Source organism: Ctenopharyngodon idella, chromosome 22, assembly GCF_019924925.1.
Source record: "Ctenopharyngodon idella isolate HZGC_01 chromosome 22, HZGC01, whole genome shotgun sequence".
In the NCBI taxonomy this organism is placed as follows: domain Eukaryota; kingdom Metazoa; phylum Chordata; class Actinopteri; order Cypriniformes; family Xenocyprididae; genus Ctenopharyngodon; species Ctenopharyngodon idella.
In genome coordinates, this window is record NC_067241.1 from 19,275,655 (window position 1) to 19,301,861 (window position 26,207).

At 38.7% G+C, this 26,207-nt stretch overlaps 1 protein-coding gene across 5 annotated transcripts in view; it reads left to right on the forward strand.

Moving 5' to 3' along the window:
- l1cama (L1 cell adhesion molecule, paralog a) overlaps positions 1-26,207 on the forward strand; it is a 62,717-nt gene that overhangs the window by 25,181 nt on the left and 11,329 nt on the right. For 4 of the 5 annotated variants that reach the window (XM_051880197.1, XM_051880199.1, XM_051880198.1 and 1 more), the window contains exons 2-18: positions 8,736-8,992; positions 11,650-11,664; positions 12,758-12,860; positions 14,941-15,134; positions 16,788-16,910; positions 17,012-17,182; positions 18,013-18,124; positions 18,219-18,403; positions 18,683-18,814; positions 20,856-20,999; positions 21,140-21,251; positions 21,482-21,642; positions 22,441-22,600; positions 22,691-22,815; positions 23,034-23,135; positions 24,497-24,694; positions 24,942-25,012. In XM_051880197.1, coding sequence (XP_051736157.1) covers positions 8,869-8,992; positions 11,650-11,664; positions 12,758-12,860; positions 14,941-15,134; positions 16,788-16,910; positions 17,012-17,182; positions 18,013-18,124; positions 18,219-18,403; positions 18,683-18,814; positions 20,856-20,999; positions 21,140-21,251; positions 21,482-21,642; positions 22,441-22,600; positions 22,691-22,815; positions 23,034-23,135; positions 24,497-24,694; positions 24,942-25,012 — 2,232 coding nt within the window. In that variant the 5' untranslated portion in view covers positions 8,736-8,868. The remainder of the gene's footprint in view (positions 1-8,735; positions 8,993-11,649; positions 11,665-12,757; positions 12,861-14,940; positions 15,135-16,787; positions 16,911-17,011; positions 17,183-18,012; positions 18,125-18,218; positions 18,404-18,682; positions 18,815-20,855; positions 21,000-21,139; positions 21,252-21,481; positions 21,643-22,440; positions 22,601-22,690; positions 22,816-23,033; positions 23,136-24,496; positions 24,695-24,941; positions 25,013-26,207) is intronic. The other variant, XM_051880201.1, reaches the window with a different exon arrangement.

Consider the following 26,207-nt stretch of genomic DNA (forward strand, 5'->3'; position numbering starts at 1 on the left):
TGCAGAAAAAGTTAGCTGCCATGAAAAATGTAATTTGTAATTGCATTACTCATCACAAATGTAGTGGAGTAAAAAGTACATTTACTTGCTCAAAAATGTAGTCAAGTAGAGAGTAAAAGTTGGCAATATCTTTGATACTCAGTACAACTACAAAGTAGCCAAAATACTTAAGTACAGTAACTAGTTACATTTACTCAAGTACTTTACACCTCTGGTTTTTGATTCACTAAAAAGAACCAATTCCTGCACAAATGATTCCTCTATGATAACGAGTTAACACAACATTTATACATTTTGAAGCCTAAATAAAGTGGTCAGATATAAAAAGCTAACAGTAGGCTATAAACGGACTACAGCACACCATGGTCGCGGATCAACGTCACCACCACCAAGCTTCCTCAAACTTTATTTAGAAAACAACTTTATTTAAAAACATGCTCGCTGATTATGATCTGCGCTGTGTATGAATACTTATCCACTTTTTCATGAGAAATGCTGTCCAAATGTCCTGTTTGTCATGATGACGTCTAAAGTCCCCGCCAAAGGAAGCAATTCCTTTCAGCAATTTGTTAGCAACCGCCGTTTTTAAGACACAATAAAGGTTTAAAAAATCACAAGCGGGTTATAACTGGTGTGTTTTATGTCATAGATCAAAACATGAAAATATTTAGAGGCATTGTTAACCACAGACCTTATTTCAGGCGATTTAGCAAAAACCCATTCAAAAAACCCATAGACCCAAGTCCTAAAATGATAACTCGTTTCCGGGTTTTGCCTACAAAAACACGTCATCCTGAGATACTCTATATGAGCATACATTTACTCCTTTACTACTTCTCCTGAGTCCTATTCTTCTGTATTGCAGAATGGCAGCACAGCTGAAAGGCTTGTTTGTTTGAACTGTGCCCTCTGTACAGGCGTGACTTTGCATTTCTTTAAGCTTGAGGCTTATTCATTTCACTTTTTGTGTAAAAGAGCCTTCACATTTGCCAAAAATAGAACAAACAGCTCAGCCCAGATGAGAAAAAGTAATGCAAAAGTAATGTAACGCATTACTTTCTATAAAAAGTAACTAAGTAACTCAATTAGTTACTTTTTTAGGGAGTAACGCAATATTGTAATGCGTAACTTTCTCCAAAACTGGTCAAGAGAATGTCTAAAGGGGACCATCAAAATAAAGTGTTACTCTACTTTTTCCAGCTGATAAACAATAAAAAAACATTGTGCGCCAATCAGAATAGATCAGAATCCACTCTTTTTTTTTTTACTAATAAGAGAAATCACAATGTCTGAGTCTTATGATCGACAACCTACCATAATACAGTATACAGTACAAAATATATATATATATATGCAGCCTATGTACAGTAAAGAAAATCCCTTGCTCACAAATATTCCAATATTGCATAACCATGCAATGGCAGACCAGTCTAAGAAACGATCTATACAAGCATACCTTGAATGACAGATGTCTGCACTAAACAAGATGATGTCGTCTGGGTTTTGAATTGAAGATGTTCATAAAATTGTTGTATCCAAATTATCTGTTCTCGTTCAAAAGATAAAAATGTGAAGTGTCAAGCCATCCTATATTTCAGGGAGTCTCACATTCATCCAGGCCACCGCATAAACAGCAAAAAACACTATTGTTGCAACTAGGCCTGTCACGATAAATACTTTTTGTTGTGCGATATATTGTTCCAGAAATAATTGCGATAAACGATAATATTGTTATTTTAAGACCATTTTATGCCACTGAATATATAATCATAATATAACAGCATAATAATGCAAGTAGGCCTACACACTTTCAAATGACAACGACCATTTAATTCTGTAGATCATGGAAACGAAGGATCAAAAGATGTAATATCCTAAATAAAAAACTAGAATAAATGGTCAATATTTTCTTAAAAAAAAGTACAAAGTAAGTTTAAAAAAAAAAAAAAAAAAACTTCAGATGCACAAAAGGCACTATGAAGATTTTCCATTTACAGATTTTCCCCTGAGCTTCTTTTCTCAGTAAAGTAAGGATGCACTACTGCTGAAAACACAAACCCTACTTAGCAGTCAGATGTCCGTATGAATAAAGACATTTATATTTGAACCGGAACAGTGGATTGCGGCTTTGAAATTGAGAGCATTCAGACTTGTTCTTCTGTAGTTGTCAGGAAAGAACACCTCAAATAACAGCTTTTTTTTGACCTGTCTCTGTGTAGGAACTGCAGATGACAGCATGATTGGCAAAATGTTGGTGACATTTATTATCATGTAAACATAATGGGCGATATATTGCGTCACCAAAAATGATTGAGGTCATGTACATATATTGCACGATAAGTGGATATATTGATTATTGCGGCAGGCCTAGTTGCAACCATAAATTACATAGCTTTAAAAAATAATAAAACGAATGTTGGGAAAGTGGCACTCAATTGAAAAACGTTTCTTGCCATTATATTCACATTCCATCGATTCACTACTGTACAGGGAACACTGGTGCACATGTTTAAAAGACAAATATTGCATAGTCTCTCTGGAATATTGACTTTTTATTAGTTAGCAATAATTGCTGCTTTCACCACTATCATCAGAGTATAATGGGATCAATGTAATCTGTAATTTAGCATTCCATGCACACTATTGTGTGGAGCTTGTCTGCTTGGATCAGGAACTAGTATTATTTTTGCTCTACATCGCTATATGTACTTAACCCTTGAGTTACCTGCAACAGGTTCATGCAAATAAGATGCTGGTCTTCAAGAAGACCCAGACACAGTGACGGCTGAGTGCACAGAGGGGGACAATCTGGTCCCAGACCAAATATACAGTGAACAAACTGATATGAATTATGAATTTAGGTGAATTCAGGGCAAATTGTACCGGTAGGGAAGGCCAGGCTATAAATAATTTACCCTGCAGGGGGTCTCTGCAAATTACAGGCCCCCCTCTATGTCTCCTTGTCTTCTGCCACTCCTCTTTTTTCCCATTACCTTCAGTCACCTATCTCCTCCCCCTCTTTTTTTCCTGTCCCTCTTTCTTCGCCTTCAGATCTGTGTTTCTGTTGCTGTCCGTCTCTCGGCTTTCCAGACAGACAGACCCTCGGGGAGGTCTTGAGGGTGGAGGGCAAGCATGTATTCATTTATTCTCCATCTCTCTCTCTCTCTCTCCTTCAGTCTTTGACACGCATCCTCACAGTTGGAGGTGGTAAATATTTAAAGAGGAGGCATGACAGAGCCCAGCCCTTATAAACACATACTGTACAGATGACTTTCACTGGATAAACACTCTTAGTGCTAAATGGTAGAACACAGGGTATTGTTTGAAGAAAGCGTCTGTGTGTAGATTAATATTTGCATTTTTTTTGTTTCTAATTTTAAATGAGTGTGCTAGAACATATATTCTCGCTAGCTGCTTGAGGGTGCAGGGAAAATAATTATGCAAGCAGTAGATGATGATTTTAGAACAGATAAGAGATATTACATCTCAGAACAGTGAAGTCTACACGGCCTCCTGCTGGTTTATCCTGTAGCCTGTATACTCTGAAATGAATCATTGAGACTCTTCTTTGTAATTGGCATGACCATTACATCCTCTCAAAATGAGAGGTTATTTATGTTGAAGATACAGTGGCCCAGTATGTATACACTACCGTACACAAGTTTGAGGTCGGTAAGATTTTTTTAATGTTAAAAAGAGCTATGTTGAAAGAAATCTCTTATGCTCTCCATTACTGCATTTATTTGAGCACTTTATTGCATTTATTTGACACTAACCCTAAAATTTACATGAACCCTGCCTCTGAGAACACGCAACAAAGGGGGTGAGGCCGTGTTGGGCTGCTTTAGAGAAGAGGAAGAGTTGTTGTAGTAGAGTGTTGTCGGCATGCCGTCATTTTACACCGGACTGCTTCACAAACGAGGGTCAATTCAACACTGGATTTGCACAAAAGATTAACATGACGACACATGCTAGTGGATGAGTTGAATCAACTCCACAGAAACTACATAAATTTATCCACTAACCATTCAGAAACATCCTAAAAGTTGTAACTTCTTCCTGAGTCTCTCCATCAGTGTCGACTCCGGTTTGAACAATGTAATGCTGAACACCGTTACTGACATTCATCAGTTTTGGCTGCGTGAGATTCTCCAACTTTGTTGTTGTTGAGCGACCAAAGCGCGAGCTGTTAAAGCTCCGCCCTCTTCTGGAAAGGGGGCCGGGAGCAGCAGCTCATTTGCATTTAAAGGGACACACACAAAAACTGCGTGTTTTTGCTCACACCCAAATAGGGGCAAATTTGATAAGCTATAATAAATGATCTGTGGGGTATTTTGAGCTGAAACTTCACAGACACATTCTGGGGACTCCAGAGACTTATATTACATCTTGTAAAAGGGGCATTATAGATCCCCTTATAAAAAAAAAAGTATTTTGCCAATATATAATCACAATTTTAGTTTTTGGATAACCTCAGGATCAAATAAGAGCAGGATTTACACTTCTTGAATCCCACTGACATGACAGGAATAAGTTTAGCTTTCAGCTCTCATCTACTGAAATCCAGTGTGCAGCAAGTTGGTCCACTGAAGATTATATAACACCTCGTCTTTTAAAAATACATCTTTCTCACTATTAATGTGCTTAAATAAGAACCTCCCTTTTCTTGTTTCAAAGTTCATTTTTTCAAAGCTGTCTTTTTTTAGAAGCTGCGATCCACACAACCTTTGCTGTGATTACATTAAAAACATCAAGTTTCTGTGATGAAATGATTTCCACTGAAATTCAAGCAGTATGTGCTGCGAGTGAAGTGATATGCTCCATTTCGCAAAGATAATTGTTTGTTTTTCAGTTGCCTCAGGGTTGACATTACAGAGTTTGTTTATGTGGGATGATGCATCAATTCTCTGTGGCGTTGAAAGCATGGTATGTTTATTATGAATGTTATTGTTTTTGTTTTGTTTTTTGCATGCACATCTGTTCTACGGAAACTACATAATTGTCTTCGTTTCCCGACCGCTGCAGGGAATCAGTGACGTTAAGCCTATGACCCTCGGTAATGAGGCAGGTGACAGGATTAGATACTATCAGCAACAGCTGCACAGTGGTGCTAAGAGTCTCTGGCCGTTGTCAATCTCTCTCACATCAGCAATAGAGGCCATGTAAGCCGTGATAGACAAGGTTCTTATCAGCACATTGGGGTTCAAGTAGTGCCTGGAGCTCATTTCATGGATATGTGACACTCCCCTTCATTTCCACACCCTCAAACCCCTCCCTTCCTGCTCTATTCTCTGCAAGTCAGTCATGCTTGACTTGGTCACCTAGTTAGCGGGCACTGCTTAATCATGTTACTGGGCACTAGTTTGATTGGCGGTTGGCTCCCTCCGGAGCAGAAGTGTGACAGGGCTAATCGGACTACGCTCAGCACCTCTCAGTGCTAGTGAAATCCAATGAAGGCCGACTCGATTCATCCTCATTTGATGGCATTTGTTAAAGGCCAACGGAGACTTACCTGGCATCTAATTGGCTGCTTATACATCCCCTCCCCCTCTGATCAGTTCATACTAATATCTCCGAGTCTAGAGGATGAAAGGAGAGGAAAGGTGACTGATTGATTTGGGCAGCTGTGTGATTTAATGGAGGAATGGATTACGGTCTTGGCTGTCATCTTCTTTCACCCCTTCCACTCCTCCTTTTCTTCTCTCCTCTAATTCTTGCTTTCATGAAGAGATTTGCAGGCACAGCGCCGATACGAGGTGACTATGCTTAATGAGCCACGTAATCCAAGACTGAGGTGCTACACCAACATTATGTGTATGAATCTTCCATATGTGACCTGTAAGTAACATTATGTGGGCTCAAATGCTGACTCAAATGTTCCAGCTATAAAAATTAACTATGAGTCCTCCTCCTACAGTTGTTTTTCTTGGTTGAAAAGACCAGCATGGTAGGCTGTATTTCGGATGCTGGTACTGTATGTTGGGGTCAGGCTTCTTAACTAGTTTAAACAACAAAATTACATCAGCATAATAAAGAATGTACAATATTGCTAACATATCAGATTTTTAATTTTAGTCAATATATAGGCTATCAGCCCGTGTATTCTCATTTCCACAGTTTTTACATTGAGAATATTAGATCGACCCATTTATCAGTTATTAGCCAGTACATAAAAATAATTAAGGTGCGGTCACATTTACCATTGTTTGGCGAATCTTTCCAGTCATTTCAATAAAAATTCATGCGATTGGGATCGTGATGGCGAAAGATTTCCCCACGCAGATTCCGCAGTGGAGACTGGTCGTGAAATTTGGATTCATGCCAATTGTGAGGTACATGAGCCAAAGTTTATTTAGAGCATTTCCCACATGCTGGTAGTTTCAGTTTCACTTTAAATAAATTCGTTTAGGCTTGCCGTTTATAGATGTCTATAGAAAATGGCACTAAAATTTATGTTGGTATTATATTTTTCATTTCTGTTTGTTTTGAATACCATTAAATTTAAAACATTTGTTGTGGTATGAGGGGAGCAAAAAATATGTTTTGATAATGTTTGTTAGGGCTGGACGATTAATCGAAACTTTCGAAATCGAAATTTAGAACCTCTAACCGATGTAATTTTTCCATATCAGTTATGTCGTTTTTTTAATCCTGTTAATAATTTCCCCCTTAAAAACTACTGTGTGTGTAGTCATGTGACTCTACGTGAAGCCATCGTTGCCAGTTTGAACATTCAAGCAACTCTAAAGTTAACAATTGAGGGCAAAAAAACAAACAAAACAAAACAAAAAAATCTGTTCATTAATCGTAATCGAGGTAAAGTGTTAAATTAACTGAGATTTTGATTTTAGGTCATATCGTCCAGCCACATTTTATTGCAATTTTGAGCAATAGTTCCCTTTCCCTCGTGAAATTTCGCTGAATTTTTTGTGACCGCACATTCCAGACATAATTTTAATATAATTTTTTTGTTGTATTTTTTATTTTAATTTTGACAAAATAGTATAGATTTTCTGTTTTATGCATGTTAAGGGGTCTGCCACTAGGGGCAGCAAATGTAGCTGGGAAGATCCAGGGAGGCGAGTCCGGCGATGTTTTTTTTTTTTAGGGGCCTCATGGGACTGTGATCCAGCCCTGTGGTGCTTGTCTGCCACCAAACCACCATAGACCTTCATGAAACCAGCTTGGAAATTCATGCTAGTCTGAGTCTGGTCTTTGAGGTTGTATTTGTGCGTGTGCTCGAGTGTTGGAAAGTGAATGATTGTGCTTTACTCCTCCTTCAACCTTTCCTTCTGCTCCAAGGTCAGTCAGCTCCAGGGTTTGGCACCAGCAGGGTACAGCGGTGCCCCAGCTAAAGATATGCATAGCTGCCAGCTGCTGTCAGACACGCTCTGCCCGAGCCAAGAAAAATATCCACCTCTCGCTTCTTATATTGTTTCATCCCCATTCTCTGTCTGAAGGTTTTATCACAAGTCCTTGGGGAGCTCATTTTTATACAGTAGTGTGATCAAGGCAAGTGAATGAAAAAGACGATTGCTTGATCCTGTGATAGTGCTGATAAATGGAACCACACACAGAGGTCTTTGCGGTGTCAATTGGCAGGCCCAGGTACAGATGGAGAACTCCTCCTGCGGCGTAGCTCATAAGCCTGTGGCGTGAGCGATAGCTGCTCTAATAGATGTATATCTTTTCTGTTAAAGAGGCTCCTCAAAAAGACCCAGACATTATTTAATATTCATCTTTTTGCTTGCACTGGCCTCCATTCATCATTATCTATTAATGGTGTGACCATTAAGATCTTCTGAGATCTTGCTGAGGAAATGCATTGAGTCAATTACTTTATAAATTTGATAAGGATATTTCACTTATGGCCGCTTCATCTATAAAAATGGTTTCTAGTATTTATATCAATGAAATGTATTGTATTCTGTTTTGTAAATATTGTAGTGCCTTGATATAGAAGTTTTAGCTGCAGAATATGTTAATTTTATGACTGATAACTACATTTAAAGCATAAACATTTCCATGGGTTATTGGAAAAAATAAGCTGTCAAATGACCAAAATAGATTTATATAATAATATAAATTAGTATTATATATCATAAATATTATCAGTATTAATGTAAGAATAAATATTGATACATATTAAATAGTAATTTTGTTATAATTTTGTAATTATTTTAAATATTAATTAAATATAAATATACTGATATTATCAGTATTAATAAATAAATATAATAATACATTATAAAAATATTGATAAATATTAAATAAATACTGATGATAATGATGATGATCATAATGATAATAATTATTATTATATAAAGCTTAAACTACAAAAAGTACCTTGGTTCTACCATGGTTGTTGGACTACCGTGGTATTCTTTGAAATACCTTGGAGAACAATGTACTTTAAATAGCATGGTACATTAAATTAATTTGATAATCATTGTGTACCATGGCATTGCCATCTGAAACTATCACTTTACCATGGTACCACTGCATTTTTTTTTTTTTTTTTTTTTTTTTTTGTAAAGGTTGACCGATATTGTCACAGCATGTCATGCACCTCCATTTCTTACTGTGCCCCTAACTCCACCCCTCTCTTTGGCTCTTCTGGCTCCCTCTGTCCTGGGCCATGTGGAGGTTTGAGTGTTTTTTTTCTATACGTGGGTCTCCACCTTCCTGCCCCTCCCTCCCTCACTCTCTCTCTCTCTCTCTCTCTTCTCTTGCAGTAAGTGTGCATCAGGAGGGTGTGGACCCGAGAGAGACATACAGGAAGAAGGAACCGTGAAGAGTGCTCTACTCTGATTGGGATAATCTTGAGAATTTTCTGGCCCGTTGTGTTTGTGCCTGCCAGCAGGTGTAATGCCTGCCACGTCACAACAGCAGGTGGGCAGCAGGGGGCGATGTGCTGCTCTCCTGCTCCCTCTCCTCCTGCTGTCTGTGGCTCCAAGGCCCGGGGACACCATGATCAACATCCCATCCAAATGTGAGTACAGGATTTTACATTGCATTAAATATGTAAGTGCATGGTGAGTTTCTTTTTTTGCATTGATTTTTGCAGTATTATAATGTTTGCTATGGCTTATTGTTAGGTGTATGTGAGTTAAAAAGTGCAGAATGAGCAGTTTTAAGCAAGTTTAATTGCTCAATTGATTATACTATTGATCCAAACGCCTAGTGCATGCCTGATTGGAAAGGACACAGTGATTGAAACCCACCTGAGCAGGAACTGTAAAAACAGCAGCTGCTACAAGCGTCCTAAAGCTATAAACAGCACTGGGTTTGTTGCTATTATTGTACATCTGCAATTTAAGATTGCAGCCATGTATCAGTGTAACAGAGCATTTCTCTTTCCCACCCCTCCAAACACACACACAAAAGAAGAGGAAAAAGAGTAGATGATGAAAACTACAAAACAGAAATGCACCAGAAAGAGATGTCAGTGAAGAGTTACATCTACATGAAAGGTCACGGTTTCTCTTGACTTTAAATTAGTGACCTTTAAATGGGAAACATGGAAATGAATGTGACCACTGAGATCAATAACACACCCACATTAAAATGTTCAGCCAGCACACACAGTCTGACCGGGTCCGGCCCATATGCTAACGCTCTGTTCTTGTCTCACTGCCGTGTTGCAGTTTTCAGGCATTCAGCGCGTTTGTTTTCTTATTAAGTTGTTGGGACTGCAGTACCAAGCAGTCTTGCTAAGGGTGGTTGAAGTCAAAGGAAGGAAAATAGCTAGGGAGGGTGTTTATTTTAGCTCTGCTTTGCCAGCATCTTATTATCTCTAGTGTGGCTCTTGTTGGCCAGCTGACGACGGTCCAGGTGTCTAAACTGGCATCATGTGTTTTCTTTGTTTTACCTCCAAAAAGTGGAGGTACCATCACAAACCATTGTTTGTCAGGTTTTACCTTCACTGTCGGAGCAAATGTCGTCACGGGCAAGGCCGTAACCATGTCTTGAACACTGGGGAGGACCAATTTAAAAAAATAAATATATAAAGCATAAAGAAACAGAACAGTGAAGGAAATTCTAGGTCTAATTGACCCTTCGCCAGGAGATTGATTGACAGGCAATCTAACCAATCATAACGCCGAATCCGCCATTTTGTCCGACAAAGCAGTCAGGGGAGTAGCAGATTAACATAGGTGGACTTGAACTTGAAAAATGGTGTGTACTGACGTCTTTCTGTGATTGAAACAACATACCTTCTGATGTTCATTCATGTTTATTTGATGCTATAAATGAACTAGTAGGAAGAGATGATCGGTTCACGAGCCGTTTGAGCTGAGGCGCTACAGCGATCTGTCACGACACATTAAAGAGCCACAAAACGTTTTTTATTGTTTAAATTTCTTTAAAAATGACAAAATTTGTTTCATATCAAAAATAACCTGCTCTGTCTTGTCTGTCGACGTGTTGTCAGTGTCCTCTTTGCTCCGCAATGTATTTTTCACTGCGTGAGAACATGATGTGTGGCGAGAGATCGGCATGGCTTTTCGGACGTAGCAACAGTAACTAAAAGGGGCGGGTCTTTGCGAACGGTCAATTCTAGTTGGGAAATAATCATTTTTGAACTATTTGCAAATAGGATTGCAATAATTTGCATGAAAATATGCACACATGTACTTTTATTTTTTATGCCTAATATGTCGAAGTAAAACGTTTCTTGTCTCGTCACACTCAGTTTGGAATCACATGAATCACGTAGCCTAAATGCATATTTTCTATCCAAAACGGCCATATTTAAGAAAAAAAGTAGAGTAGTTTGCATCACTGAGTGTTATTGTCGGTCTTTTAACATTTCTATCAGAAAACAGCTGACATGTATTAAATGTTTCGCTATTTACATCTTACCTTACTCTCTTTCAACGTTAAACTGATGCTTCGCGCTGGAATTCACACTCTGCTTCTGTGAACACAGTAAACCCCGTCTACTTTGATTTGATTGGCCATCTCAGTCATTTTGACATTGACGAGCGCTGTTAGACCGCTGAGGCAGATCAGTCACCACACTAAAAATGTAATTTTTAAACTTTTTTGTCATCCTAACAACATACAGATAGCTGCGTAATGAAGTGCAGCAGAGCAGTACATTTCAGATACTGGCGGAGGGACAATTTGGCCATTTCTAATTATGGGGGAGGGACTTGTCCCCCTCAATGTCTATGGTGGTTACGGCTCTGGTCACGAGGATAGTAAAACCTGACATCACCAACAGAGCTCATGAGGACAACAACCAAATAAACAATAAATAGGCTAATGTCTTAAATCTAAAAATGCTAAATGGTTTCTGTGAGGGTTAAGAGATAGAAAATATTAAAAAATAGAAATTTAAAATAGAAAATATCCATATAATGGAAAGTTAGAAGAAGAAAAACAAATGTGTGTTTGTGCATGTGCACTTGTCTGTTATACTAAAAATGTCCTTCCAAATACAGTAAAAAAATCTAGTCCTCATTAGGGTTAGATGTTAGGAGTTAGCTTAATTTAGGAATAGCAGTCATAAAGGCACAGTGTATGTGTATGTGTGTGTATGTTCTGCATGTTCATGTGTGTACAATATAAGTGCATTTTGTTGGTGTGCATTACTGTAAACTAAAAAGATTTCTTTTTCCCCCTTGCTGACTCAATGGACAGACAAAATAAGAGACTGTGAGTATTTCTAGCATGTAAAATATGTTTTTGCATGTACTCAACTAACATTTCCCAGACTCATTCCGATAACAGAACACGGCCTGCAGCAAACAGCCCGAACTGATCGGCTGAGAAATTTGTTTGTTATATTCAGAAGTGTGGGAATGATTGTGAAAAAATGGAGGGTGCGTTAAAGGCATGAGTCTTTTAAAATTAATGATTATCTTCCGTAGATGGGTGAGGGGTGGCCATGCCTCCCAGTTATAATGGTTAATAGTCCATATGATGGTCCATCACCAGGGATTACTTCAATTTTTGAACAGTCTCCTTTTAATTTTTTTCTTACCTCTTTCCTGATCACCTGTTCTTGACCTCTTCCAGGGTTGTGTGCCATATATATAGATATACAGACAGACTGCATAGCGAGGAATCACTATAATCATTCCCAGACATCAGTTTTGTTTTGTGTCTAGTATAAGCACTTGTTTATAGCCTCAGTGACTCTGTCCGCAGATTACATCACTAATGCTTTATGTTCTCACTGTCTGCCTCGCTCTTTCATTCCTCTAGTCTCAATTTATTCCTGCTCTCCAGTTCTTTCACGGGCCACTCATCCGTAAAACAACCAACACTTAGAGAACATCTCGGGCTCACCTAATCTCATGTATTACCTCTGCATGCATTACACTGCATTCTTCATTTCCCTCTTTTCACTTGGGAGTTTCTAATGACATGGACGATATTCCGTTTCCTGCAAATGTCTGTTGGAACTAATCAAGTGTGTGCGTTGGTGAGATTCAGGAGCACTTGCTTCGGAACATTGTTGAGGTTTAGTGGGAAACTTAACTGAAGTCAGTGGCGCAGCTGATCATTAAGTTGTTTTGAATATTGTGATTAAAGCAGGTCAGCGGAAAGGCTGCTTAACTACTGTGACTAATATGCCTTCCCCATCCACAGCTGAAGCAACTAACAAATGAGCTGAAGTTATTATAGCTCTTTGGAAATAGATGTCTGTTTCTATTTTAAGGGTGTTGCTTTGCTAACTTCACAGTTTACAGAAATGTACAGGGTAATTGAATGTTTTGTGTGTGATTGTGTGCTCTCTACGCAGTGAAAAGCCCCCCAGTGATTACCGCCCAGCCAGAGTCAGTCACCACCTTCTCAGCAGATGACATCACACTCACCTGTGAGGCAACTGGGAATCCCCCACCCACGTTAGTATCCATAGCAACACAGTTGCATAATTTGGTAACCGTTTATTTGAAGCCTTTATATATTGCGTTGTATTTTGCATTGTATTCTTTCATAAATAACTGTAACCACAGCCACAGTTACATTATAATAACCAATACACATTTAAAGAGATAGTTCACCCAAAAATGAAAATTCTGTCATCATTTACTCACCCTCAAGTTGTTCCAAACCTGTATGAGTTTCTTTGTTCTGCTGAACACAAAGGAAGATATTTGGAAGAATGTCAGTAACCAAACAGGTCTCTCCCTCCATTGACTACCATAGTAGGAAAAAATAAATAAATACTATGGCAGTCAATGGGAGGCAAGATCTGTTTGGTTACTGACATTCTTCCAAATATCTTCCTTTGTGTTCAGCAGAACAAAGATACTTATACAGTTTTGGAACTACTTGAGGGCGAGTAAATGATGACAGAATTTTCATTTTTGGGTGAACTATCCCTTTAAATCTATTATCATATGATGTGTTTTAAAGACTAAAGTCTTTAATGACTTTTATGTCCAGTCATTTAGTCATAGGTCTATATTTCGTGGAAGACTAGGAGTGCCACTTAAAAATAAAATGAATAAATGATCAATGTATTAATTAAAAAAATAAAAATGCAAATAATCACTTTGTAAATAGACATTTTTAAAACGGTTTATTTAATTCACATTTAAAAATGTAGTTGTTTACATTTAACCAGAGGTGTAAAGAGTACCTGAAAACCGTAGTAGAGTAAAAGTACTGATACCTTACATCGAAAATGACTCCACTACAAGTTACAAGTAACCAATATGACTTGAGTAAAAGTCTGATTTTAACAGTATTTTACTTGTGCTGAATGTAGGCTCAGAGATGCACTAGTCCTGAGAGACATGCCAGTGAAAATAAGAAACAATTGATTTGTAAGATGAGAAATCAAGTTTATTTTCTAAAATCAAAATAAAACTGAACACCTCAATGCTGCAATAAATCAAGGTCGACACAACAACCTTTTAAACGTCTACAAACTCTCAAGTCTCAGTTGAGCTCAAGTGCACAGAAATGTCATAAGTAAACCAATGTCCTTCAAAACGGTCTTGTCAATATAGCGGATAAATAAAACATTAAATAGTCAGAGTCTACTGTATGTGCTGGTTTGAGCCTCATCACCAGCTGCAGTCATTTCCTCATCTAATAAATTGAACACCTGCGATCAGCAACTACCTGCTAATGCACTCACATTCACGTAAAGTATCCTTGTTGACAAGTTTTGGGTGAGTAAAGCCAAAACGCACAAGATATAGTACCTTCAATGCCCTTAGATGGTGATATCTCTTTATATCAGAAACAAACTGCTGCAGAAAAAGTTAACTGCCATGAAAAATGTAATTTGTAATTGCATTACTCATCACAAATGTAGTGGAGTAAAAAGTGCGTTTACCTGCTCAAAAATGTAGTCAAGTAGAGAGTAAAAGTTGGCAATATCTTTGATACTCAGTACAACTACAAAGTAGCCAAAAAGATACTTAAGTACAGTAACTAGTTACATTTACTCAAGTACTTTACACCTCTGCATTTAACTACCCTTTTTAAACATGATTTAAGTAGTTTTAAATATGTCTATTTGTTAATAAATCTATCTTTTTTTTCTATTTGATCCATAAGAAAAAGGACAGGCCTGTCTATATGTCCCACTCAGTATATTTTAAAAATTACATTCCATTGACTACAAATATTATAATGCATTGTAAAGTGGTTACAGTGACTTAAAATACCTGATATTAAGGTGTATTAAAAGGAGTTATGTATACCTTTATAGTTCAAAAGTTATTGTATTTAAAAGTTCACCAAGGCTGCATTTATTTGATTAAAAAAAAACAGTAACACTGTAATGTTGTGAAATAGTATTACATTTTAAAATATTTACATTTTTGGCTGAATTAACCCTTTAATCAATAAAGGGATTGGTTGGAAAAAAAAGAAAGAAAAAGAATTTGTCACTATAACAATTTAATTTATTTTCCATGTTGTTTTAAAAATTACTGTCGCTTATTTTTTTATCTGTATCATTACTAGGTTCCGCTGGGTGAGAGATGGTGTGGAGTTTGACCCCTCTAAAGACCCTGACCTCTCAGTGTCCAGAGATTCTGGGACCTTCTCGTTGACAGCCAAGGATGGACCCATCCACCAATACCAGGGCAGATATAACTGCTACGCATCTAACGAGCTCGGCACGGCGGTGTCTAACGAGGCTCGTATTGTCACAGAGAGTAAGTCACTCTCATTACCACAACACTTACGATTGCCTGTTTGATATCCCTGACGTTACCACATGTGGCGAGTTTTCTGTTGAGAGAATCTGGCGCTCAGCAGATAACAGCCCAAAATCAAGCCCCCTGCCCCCTGTTGTGTCATACGCAGAAAATGTCATTTAGAGGAAAATTACAGCTCATCGTGTGTGCCAGTCACACGAGCACTTCGAGAGAATTCCAGAACGAATATAAATCCCAGATTGCTTCCCAAATCGCTATCAAACACAACACTGAGCGGCTCATTGTACAAAAACAACAACAAACAACAACAACACATCTATCTAGCAATCTACCTGTCTCCCTTCCTCTGTCCCGACCTCTTTGCCAGTTTCCCTGACAACAGTTACCTCAGAAACCAGTGTGAGTCGTGTAAGTGTGTCAGCGGGGACGACCACTTCTGGGATTAATATGTGCAGGAAGTGAGAGTACTCAGCATGAGCAGGGCTAACAATAGCCTACATATTATGAACTCCACACACAGCTGGTGCTGATGGCCACATTAATATGTGCACCATCACACACTTATTTCATATAATTTCAAGCCAAGGCATTTTATAAATAATGTTGGACTAGTTATGTAGTTTTTAATTGCATTCTGGTGTTGGTTTGTTTTGTCAGCTGTGCTGTATATAATTACTTGCTAGCTAATTAGCAGTTTCTCAGAAGGATACAATGTATTTGAAATGGTCGATTATTGTAAATAATAATTTTAATTCTTTCCCATCCAAATCTGAGAATAAATTTAATAATTTTTTTATTCATTTACACTACAATTTAAAGGGGTGGTTGATTATGATTTCACTTTTTTTTAACTTTAGTTAGTGTGTAATGTTGCTGTTTGAGCATAAACAACATCTGCAAAGTTACGGCGCTCAAAGTTCAAAGCAAAGAGAGATATTTTCTTTTACAGAAATCGCTTTTTAAGGACTACAATAAACGGCTGGTAGGGACTACAGCTTCTTCCTGGGTTGGTGACATCACAAACCCTAAAATTTACATAAACCCCGCCCCCGAGAACACACAACAAAGGGGGTGAGGCCATGTTGGGCTGCTTTAGAGAAGAGGAAGAGTTGTTGTAGTAGAGTGTTGTTGTCATGCCGTCATTTTACGCCGGACTGCTTCACAAACGAGGGTCAATTCAACACAAAAGATTAACATGACGGCACATGCTAGTGGATGAGTTGAATCAACTCCACAGCAACTACATAAATTTATCCACTAACCATTCAGAAACGTCTAAAAGTTGTAACTTCTTCCTGAGTCTCTCCATCAGTGTCGACTCCGGTTTGAACAATGTAAGGCTGAACACCGTTACTGACAATCCTCATTTTGGCTGCGTGAGATTCTCCAACTTTGTTGTTGTTGAGTGACCGAAGCACGAGCTGTTAAAGCTCCGCCCTCTTCTGGAAAGGGGGCCGGGAGCAGCAGCTCATTTGCATTTAAAGGGACACACACAAAAACGACATGTTTTTGCTCACACCTAAATAGGGGCAAATTTGACAAGCTATAATGCAGTCTTGTTGAGCATAAGAGACTTCAAAAACTTTGTACATTTTTACCGACCCCAAACTTTTGAACGGCAGTGTAATTTTAATTTATTCTCTCTCGCAGACACTCCCACTCTACAGAAGGAGAAGAAGGTGATAAAGAAGGTGGAGGAAGGAGAGAGTGTGGTGCTTCCCTGTAATCCTCCTAACAGCACCGTGGCCCCGGTCATCCACTGGATGGACAAAAGTTAGTCTGATTTTATCCTGGTTTATCCATGTTAAACATGAACATCCCAGCAATATCTATATATATATATATGCATTTATTTCTACTCCTCTTTCTCTAAGGGCTGCGGCACATTCAGCAAAACGAGCGTGTGATTCAGGGTCGCGATGGAAACTTGTACTTCTCTCATGTGATTGCGGCAGACAGCCGAGAAGACTACACCTGCAACACTCAGTTCCCCAGCGCACGCATCATCGTGCTCAAAGAGCCCATCAAACTCACTGTTGTCCCCTGTAAGCATCAAGGCAGTGGATCCTGACTGACCTTGACAAAGCAGAACTGATTTATAAAACCTTTCTATCTATCTATCTATCTATCTATCTATCTATCTATCTATCTATCTATCTATCTGTCTGTCTGTCTGTCTGTCTGTCTGTCTGTCTGTCTGTCGTTCTATATATCTGTCTGTCTGTCTATCTGTCTGTCTGTCTGTCTGTCTGTCGTCTATCTATCTATCTATCTATCTATCTATCTATCTGTCTCTGTCTGTCTGTCGTCTATCTGTCTGTCTGTCTGTCGTCTATCTGTCTGTCTGTCTGTCTATCTGTCGTCTATCTATCTGTCTGTCTATCTATCTATCTATCTGTCTGTCTGTCTGTCTGTCTGTCTGTCGTCTATCTATCTATCTATCTATCTATCTATCTATCTATCTATCTGTCTCTGTCTGTCTATCTGTCTGTCTGTCTGTCATCCATCTATCTATCTGTCTGTCTGTCGTCTATCTATCTATCTATCTGTCTGTCTATGTCTGTCTGTCTGTCTGTCTATCTGTCTATCTGTCGTCTATCTATCTATCTATCTATCTGTCTATCTATCTATCTATCTATCTATCTATCTATCTATCTATCTATCTATCTATCTATCTGTCTGTCTGTCTGTCGTCTATCTATCTATCTATCTATCTATCTATCTATCTATCTATCTATCTATCTATCTATCTATCTATCTATCTATCTATCTATCTATCTATCTATCTATCTGTCTGTCTGTCTGTCTGTCTGTCTGTCTGTCTGCTCTCTCTCCTCATTTCCCTCACTAATTCTGTCTTCATCTGTATCTGTAGCTAACTCGGTGCGTAACAGAAGGCCTCAAATGATGCGACCCACTGGCTCCCACAGCTCCTACCTGGTGCTCAGTGGCCAAAGTCTAGATCTGGAATGCATTGTTCAGGGCCTGTAAGTCAAAGCTGCTCTGGCTGTGTGACTTTTAGCGTTTTTACTTCCTTAAAAAGTGTCCCATTTGTTTACATCCTGTTGTTTCCTTCATTAGGCCCGCTCCCAGTATCCAGTGGATCAGGAAAGATGGAGTTCTGTCTGAGTCACGCACCTCCAATGACAATTATAACAGAGTTCTGCGTTTTATGAAAATCTCAGAGTCTGACGGCGGCGAGTACCAGTGTACCGCCACGAATGTGCAAGGCATGATAACTCACACCTACAGCATCACTGTGGAAGGTACAGTATGCTTCACACTGCCAGATCACTTCCTCTGCAGATTTAGATGTGGGGTGTGAACTTGAGGAGATATTTGGGTGGATGACATAAAAAAATTAAATTAGACTCTGCTGATGAAAGCAACAACCTCAGTCAGGAGTTACATTGTTAGCTCTGCATGATTGGTGTATAATTGCTTATTGCTTGATAAAAGCTTATTGGCTATCCCTTCTGAAAAGTTGTATAATTGTTGCCAGTTATTGCCTTTCATGATTAGTTGTTTGTTTTGTGGTGGTCTAGCTGCCCCATATTGGACTAAAGAACCAAAGAGCCAGCTGTACGCCCCAGGAGAGACGGTCAAACTGGAATGTGAGGCTGATGGCATTCCAAGCCCTGAGGTCACCTGGAGCATCAACGGCAATCTTCTTACTGGTAACTGATTCAGTCAGAAAACATTCCATGGCTTAAAGGTAGGGTAGGCAATTTGTTTTGTAAACACTTTTTGATATACTGGTTGAAACTCTCTTCACATCCTGATAGCAATCAATAACAGATGTGGTCTAAATATTAAAGCATGTACATATATCTTCTGTGGAAGTCGCAGGATCAAAAAATGTTTGTCCATTTATTGCATTCGTTGTTCTACCTGCCTGTCAACATATGTATTTTCATACCTCCGCGCACCCTGCTCACGCAGACATCACATGTCATCAGCGGTTTCCATAAGGCTATGCAGAGTTAGAAAGACGTCAGTCACCGAGCACCACAACCAAAACTGCAGCCACCTTTTACAGTTCCTGAACCAAAACAACAGGCTTATGCTGCGTTCACGCCATGTTGTAACCGTAATTACGAGATGACAAACCGTGACATTCTACCCAGAGCTGGTCACCTCCTCAGACTTGGATTTATGCGTTTCTGTCAACACTATCAACGGCGAAATAAATCTGCAGCAGTCAGACGGTACAACTAGAGCTCTGTAAGTTGTTTACGTTCATTAGGGCCCGAGCACTGATGGTGTGAGGACCTTATTGTAATTGGCCCTATTGTCAATTATTCTTCTTCTCTGCATTTTTTCAATTTCAAAATTTGAATTAAGTGCCCTTCGCGCTACGTTTCACATCCAAGTATGGAATTCAGGTAGAGAGATGTAACAGCCCGATCCCTACAAAAAGTCCCTTGGTGCAAAATCTGAAAACCCAACAGGAAGTGAGCTATTTTGAGATATTTTAAGATATTTCTCTGCAAAATTTGTGCAGTTTTTGCCATTTCCAGATGTTGTATTTTAATGAACTCCTAGAGATTTTATCAGATAAACATCAAATTTGGTCAGTCTAATCTTAAGGCCTTTGCGACGTTATATTGCGAAGATCCAGAGTTTTCACTGAAGGGCGTGTCTGTGGCGGCCTGACAAATTTCAATGTTTCGCCATGAACAGGAAGTTGTTGTAAGGCATACAATGTCCGATGTGCCCCAAACTTCACATGTGTGATAAGAGTCCTGACCTGAAGACATCTATATGCCAATATTCAGTTAGTCATAGCACCACCTGCTGGCAACAGGAAATGCCATGCTTTGCACTGTAATTCATTCCCAGAAACACATTTAAATATGCCATGAAGTACCAAACATGGTAGAAACACGTTAAATCATGCAACACTTGGATAAGTGCTAAAGTATGTGATTAATGCCACGAAACAGGAAGTTGTTGTAACTCCGGCATACAATGTCCGATCTGCCCCAAACTTCATATGTTTGATAATAGTCCTGGCCTGAAGACATCTACATAGCGAAGCGCCACCTGTTGGCAGCAGGAAGTGTGGCACGTCGAAATGACTCTTTTCCTAAAGCCAACAAGTGGCGGTGGCCCTGGGTGCAAGGGCCCTTTCATCGCTGCTTGCAGCTTTAATTATTATTGTAATGTTATGTGCTTTGAGACATGAGGTAATTTAACGCCATCTCTTGTCTCGTGACGCTTTGAAGAATCTGCTGTGTGCGTTCATGTGTTTTGGAGGAGGCGTGGCTTTGGAGAACGCTCTAAAGGGAGGGTGGGACCTTATGCTTTCAAGCTAGCTTGCTATTGCTAGCTACTCTGAAATTGCCTACCCTACCTTTAATGCAGGGTTTCCAAACTGGGATTTCATGGGTTCTTGATTGATGAAAATCAAATTAATAAAATCATAAAAAATGTAAATAAATAAATCATTTTAAAATAAACATTTTAATAATCGAAATAAAACACTTAAAGAATATGAAATACTTGTTTACCTGCATGTCATGTGACCAGTCAAACGACATCAGAAGCGTGACCATGCAAATGTGTTGCTAAATGATTTAAATATTACTTAGAATAAATATTTTAGGTCAAAGAGGTTCAGCTGACAAAAAAGTTTGGGAATCCCTTTCTTAATGGATATTTTGGTATATGGTATATGGTCTTGTATTGATGTACTGATGTGTCTTTTTTACGTAGATATTGACCCAGACCCTCGACGCAGCCTGAAACATGGTGTTCTCACTCTGAAGAATGTGGAACTCGGCGACACTGCGGTGTATCAGTGTAAAGCTGCCAATAAGCACGGATCTATCCTCATCAATGCCTACGTCTATGTTATAGGTAAATTAATTTTCAAAAGGAGCTCTAAAAAAATGTTTTTTGTTGTTTTTTGTTTGTTTGTTTGTTTTAAGAAAATGTATATTTTTGGGTCCTGAGAATTCTGGAAACTAAATAATATATTTTCAATTTTGTTTCTCTAGAACTGCCTCCCCAGATTCTGACAGAAGACGGTCTCCTGTACTCTGTGGCAGAGGGACAGACGATTGATCTGGCTTGCGAGACCTTTGGCTCTCCTCAGCCCAATGTCACATGGTGAGACAGACTCGGTCCTGTGGGGTGTCCCTTCCTCACATGCCAGAACTGCTCCAGCCAGCTGTCCTTATTATTGCTGGGGGGAAACTGCTTTGTGGGGAGTCCATTAGGGCACATGTCATGGGCAAAATCACACTCAGTAGTCAGCATTTCTAAATATTAGTGTTTTTGGAATATTGCACATTGCATTCATTCAAACAGGCTAAAATGAATATTTTGTGTGTTCACAGGGAGGGTGAGTCCTGGGGCGCACTTATAGCCAACCCAAGGATGAGTCAGTTATCCGATGGCTCTCTACAGATCAGAAACGCCTCCCGTAATGACAGCAGCCAGTACACCTGCACTGTCAGCAACAGCAAAATCACCATCACCGCTGAGCTGGATGTACTCAGTGAGTTGTACATGCGTGAATGCTCATGCCTTCATGCATACTTGATTTATAACTGGTTTCACTTCAGGCCGTTAGGATCATTCCTTTTCATTACACTAATTCTTTGGTTGATGCTTTTATTATATTCTGATATTCTTAGCAAAATTGCATGCAGGATATTATGCACATTTTAGTTATTGTATATTATAATTATCATCATCATTGGAGTTTATAAGTTATTTTCTTTTACTTTGCTTTTTTATAATAATAAATCGAACAGGTTAAAAGTAGGTTAAGAAAAATACAATTAATTCAGGATATATTCCCTGAAAACAAGTCTAATTTTAGGTAAATTTTTTTAATAAAACTTTTTTCACTTAAACATAAGGCAAGAAAATATGGAAGCCCGTTTCCGCCACTAAATAAAAAAATAAAAAGAGTAATTGTGACTTTTTATCTCAGAATTCTGACTTTTTATCTCACAAATTGCGAGTTTACATCTCACAATTGCGTGATATAAAGTCAGAATTCTGAGATATAAAGTCACAATTCTGACTTTTTTTCTTGCAGTTGTGAGTTTATATCTCAGAATTGTGACTTTATAACTCGCAATTGCGAGATAAAAAGTCAGAATTCTGAGATAAAAAGTTGCAATTACTCTTTTTATTTTTTTATTTTGTGGTGGAAACGGGCTTCCATAAGAAAATACTGGTTAATAAAATAATATTTTTTTTATTAATATAATCTCTTTTTTTCTTTTCATTTTTTGTTTTACTTAAAATCAAGATATTTTTTACAAATAGAAATTTTGTCTTCCAGATAAGACAGTGATTGTGAAACCTCCGTTGGCTCTGCGGATTCAGCAGGGGCAGTCAGCGACCCTAACCTGTGAGTACCAGGTGGACTCCAGGCAGGTTTCCCCTCAAATCCAGTGGAGGAAGAACCGACAGAAGCTCACAGAGTCCTCTGATTCAGACAAGTATGCTTTTATACCTTCATTTCCCTCAGAACGCTGCAAAATAACTGTATAATGTGATCTCATGAACATTATTAATCATAAATATCTTAGCTACGTGATAGATGAATCCACCCTCATAATACCTGATGTTGAAGAAGAGGATGAAGGGATTTACACCTGTGAAGTCATTACCACTCTGGATATGGCAGAAGCGAGTGGCTCCATCACTATCGTTGGTAGGTAACTTTATAATCGGCCTGTTCTCTATAACATGGCCATGTCTAAATCTGTATAGCTGTATGTGTTGTGTGTTGTATGATAATGTGACCTACAAAAAGGACAAAAGGACATGTTTTGCTGTAGGCAGATTCAAGAAATAACCTTTAAAATCATAGATGCCTTGTTTTTACTGGCATCTTACCCCTTGACCTCTTTGTCAACCCTCATTTACCAGACCGACCAGACCCTCCGACCCAAATACAGATGACCGAACCTAAAGAACGCAGTGTCACACTTAGCTGGACACCTGGAGAGGATCACAACAGCCCTGTGCTAGGTACAGTATATGTTTTTTTTTTTTTTTTCTGTTTATGCAACATAGTTTAAGTGTATGCAGTCAATACATGTTAATTTTTTGAAATGCTTATTGATTTTCTTCCCTTTAAATGTCAAATGTTGTATAAGTTGATGGTTGAACAAAATGTGATATTGCAGTTTGGCCGCCCCTAAAAAGGTTTTTGACATTTTTGGACACTTAAAGGTGCAGTATGTAGGATTTTCTGTCCGCTAGAGTTCGCTAGAGGCCTATTCAAAACAAAGGCGTAGCTTGATGACGCCAAGTTTGAGCGCGGAGTCTTGGGACATGTGGTCTTCACCTCACAGCCGGTGGAAAAGAATCGGGATAGGACACGGGAAGAAATCATGTTCATGGATGCGATTATTAACGTTACTGTAGTATGAAGCAGAGCAGGACCGAGTGTTGTGGGAGCTGAACGAGGCCGCTGGAGCGATTGAGCAACACACCACGAGCAGCGGGACTTTTATTATGCCACAGTCGCCGGCGCCGCTTCCGCTTTTCCGGTCATGAGTATGAGGTAACGCAGCGCTGTTTATCATATTAGATACATTTGAGCGTGTTGAAAATGATGTTATAACGTTACTCTGTGCGTTCGCTCGGTGGCTGCTGTGAGACACTGCAGTAAGATAGATCGATTTTAGCATAAATGCTGGATGGCTTGTGTTGATAAATGGCATGCAATTAATTTTAAATCGTATTGTATGATGGAGAAAATGCTGTATTACTGTTACTAAAAATAAAGCTGCATCTGATTATGCTATGTTAGCTACTTCACAAAATAGTGTTTTTCACTAAGGCGTGGTAAAGCATGATACTCAAGAAAATTAGATTTAAACAATAAGACTAAACGTGTTGAGCTATATAACAATAATTAGTTTTCTGTCTATAAATATATCAAAACAGTTGTTCCCTTGTCTGTTAAAACATGTAAATATCAAAGCGTCTTTGGTGTTTCCATGGTTTCTACAAAATAAAACCGGAAACGGAGGGTAACGGGTGTACTCCTCACACGTCCCGGAGCCTTGGTTAAAATTTGAATTTTCTCACGATTTACAAATAGTTGGAAACATTTGGGATATTGTAAGTACTCAAGTGAACAAAATATATAACACTGGCCTAGTGGTTTTTGGATATTTTACTGCAAAATTCTTACATATTGCACCTTTAAATCACACTTAAAATATATAAAAATAAAATGAATAAATATTTTTTAAAATGATTATTGAATCCATTATTAGCTTTTCATCAACTCACAAACCCCATTTTGGGAAATCATTACCCCCCCCCCCCCCCATTTTCTCCTGTTTTATGTGTGTATATATACGTGTTTATGTATCTAGAGTATTTGATCGAGTTTGAGGAGACGGGATCTGAAAGAAAGGAATGGGAGGAGCTAAGCCGCGTGTCTGGCAGCATTCAGCGAACTACCCTTCCCTTGAAGCCCTTCATTTCTTACCGCTTCCGAGTCATCGCCATCAATGACATCGGCAAGAGTGACCCGAGCAAGGAAACGGAGGCCTATTCCACACCAGCTGCTCGTAAGTAACACTGTGTGTGTGTGTGTGTGTGTGTGTGTGTGTGTGTGTGTGTGAACTTTTATATTGTCTTGAAAAAGAAAATGCTTGTGTACCGCAAATGGTGATGCATTTGTTTTGTCTCTTGAATCATTGTATGACACTTTGAATTTGTGTTTGCATCTTCTCTCAGTGTGTGGCTGATCTGAAGTGACAGTTTTATTGCCATGTTAGAACATCTTGGCACTAAATTATGATTTGTCCTCTACAGCTCCAGACAGCAACCCTGAAGGAGTGCGCAGTGATTCCATCGACCCAGGCACCCTTGTCATCACATGGAAGGTGCGCTGCACAATTCAGAACAAAAATTATTCTGTCTTAATGCATTCACCCTCATGTTGTTTCAAGCCTGTATGATGTTTTTTTTCCCATGGAACACATAAAAGAATGTGAACAGGAGCAGATAGTGAACTGGAGCTTGGACCAGTTCCAAAATAGACAAAAAAGTTAGATCAAAGGAGTCTATATGATGTAGCCTACATGTGCTATTGCAGTGTTGGCAAGTAACTAACTAAAAAAAAATAGCGACGCTGCTAACTTCACTACATTTTTCAGTAGCTCAAGTAGTGGTGTAGCATAACCAACTGTTTTTAAAATGTTTTATAAAACGGTTAGTTCCTGTCCTTGATTCTGATTGGTCAATAGCTGTGTTTTATTCACGATGAAACACGGCTATGATCGCTTCACCTAACGGTTCTGTGTATCACTACACAACACCCTTAGCAAACACTCTTAGCCACGTAAACTGTTTGTTCTCAATTGATAATGTTTATTGAAGTTTACTGTATTATGTAGAAGAGTGAGTTTATTATCTGCATTCAGATTTAGCATTTTCCTTCAGGTCAGTCCTATGTTCATAATGAAAAATCTGTTTAAATATCCACTGCAATATCTTGTCCTTTTAACAATTAAGGGGTTTTCCGTGACTGACAGCGCTAGTCAAAGCATTTGTCAGTTGCGTCTTGTTCCGTGTTCACAACAATTCAGTCTTTTCAATGTAAAAGTCTTTGCTACTGACTGACACACTCATAAAGACAGTCTTTGCCGCCATCTAATGGCGTAATAATGTAACTTCTGTTGCTGTTCACGGTCAGGGACTATTTTTTCCGGCGGAAGGAAGGCTTTTAGTGAAAGTTTACTTCATGAAAGTTGCATTGATACATATTTTTGGCTTTAATATTTGTATTGTGTGGCAACCGTTTTATAAAAGCAATAAGGTAAGAGAGGCTGTGCTGTATAGTGAATAAGTCACGGCTGAAGGGGTTGCAGGCACGACACAGCACAGTCTCTCGTACCTTATTGCTTACTTAAAACGTAAGTATTCACACTCACGGTTGTCTCTTATTATGTAGCATTGTCAGGTCTGATTTATTCTAGTGAGTTGGCATGTCCTAAATGGTCCTATCTCTCATATGTAGCACTTGAAAGTCTGATTCATTCAAAGGAATTGGTTCAAGTGAATCAATTCATCCTATAT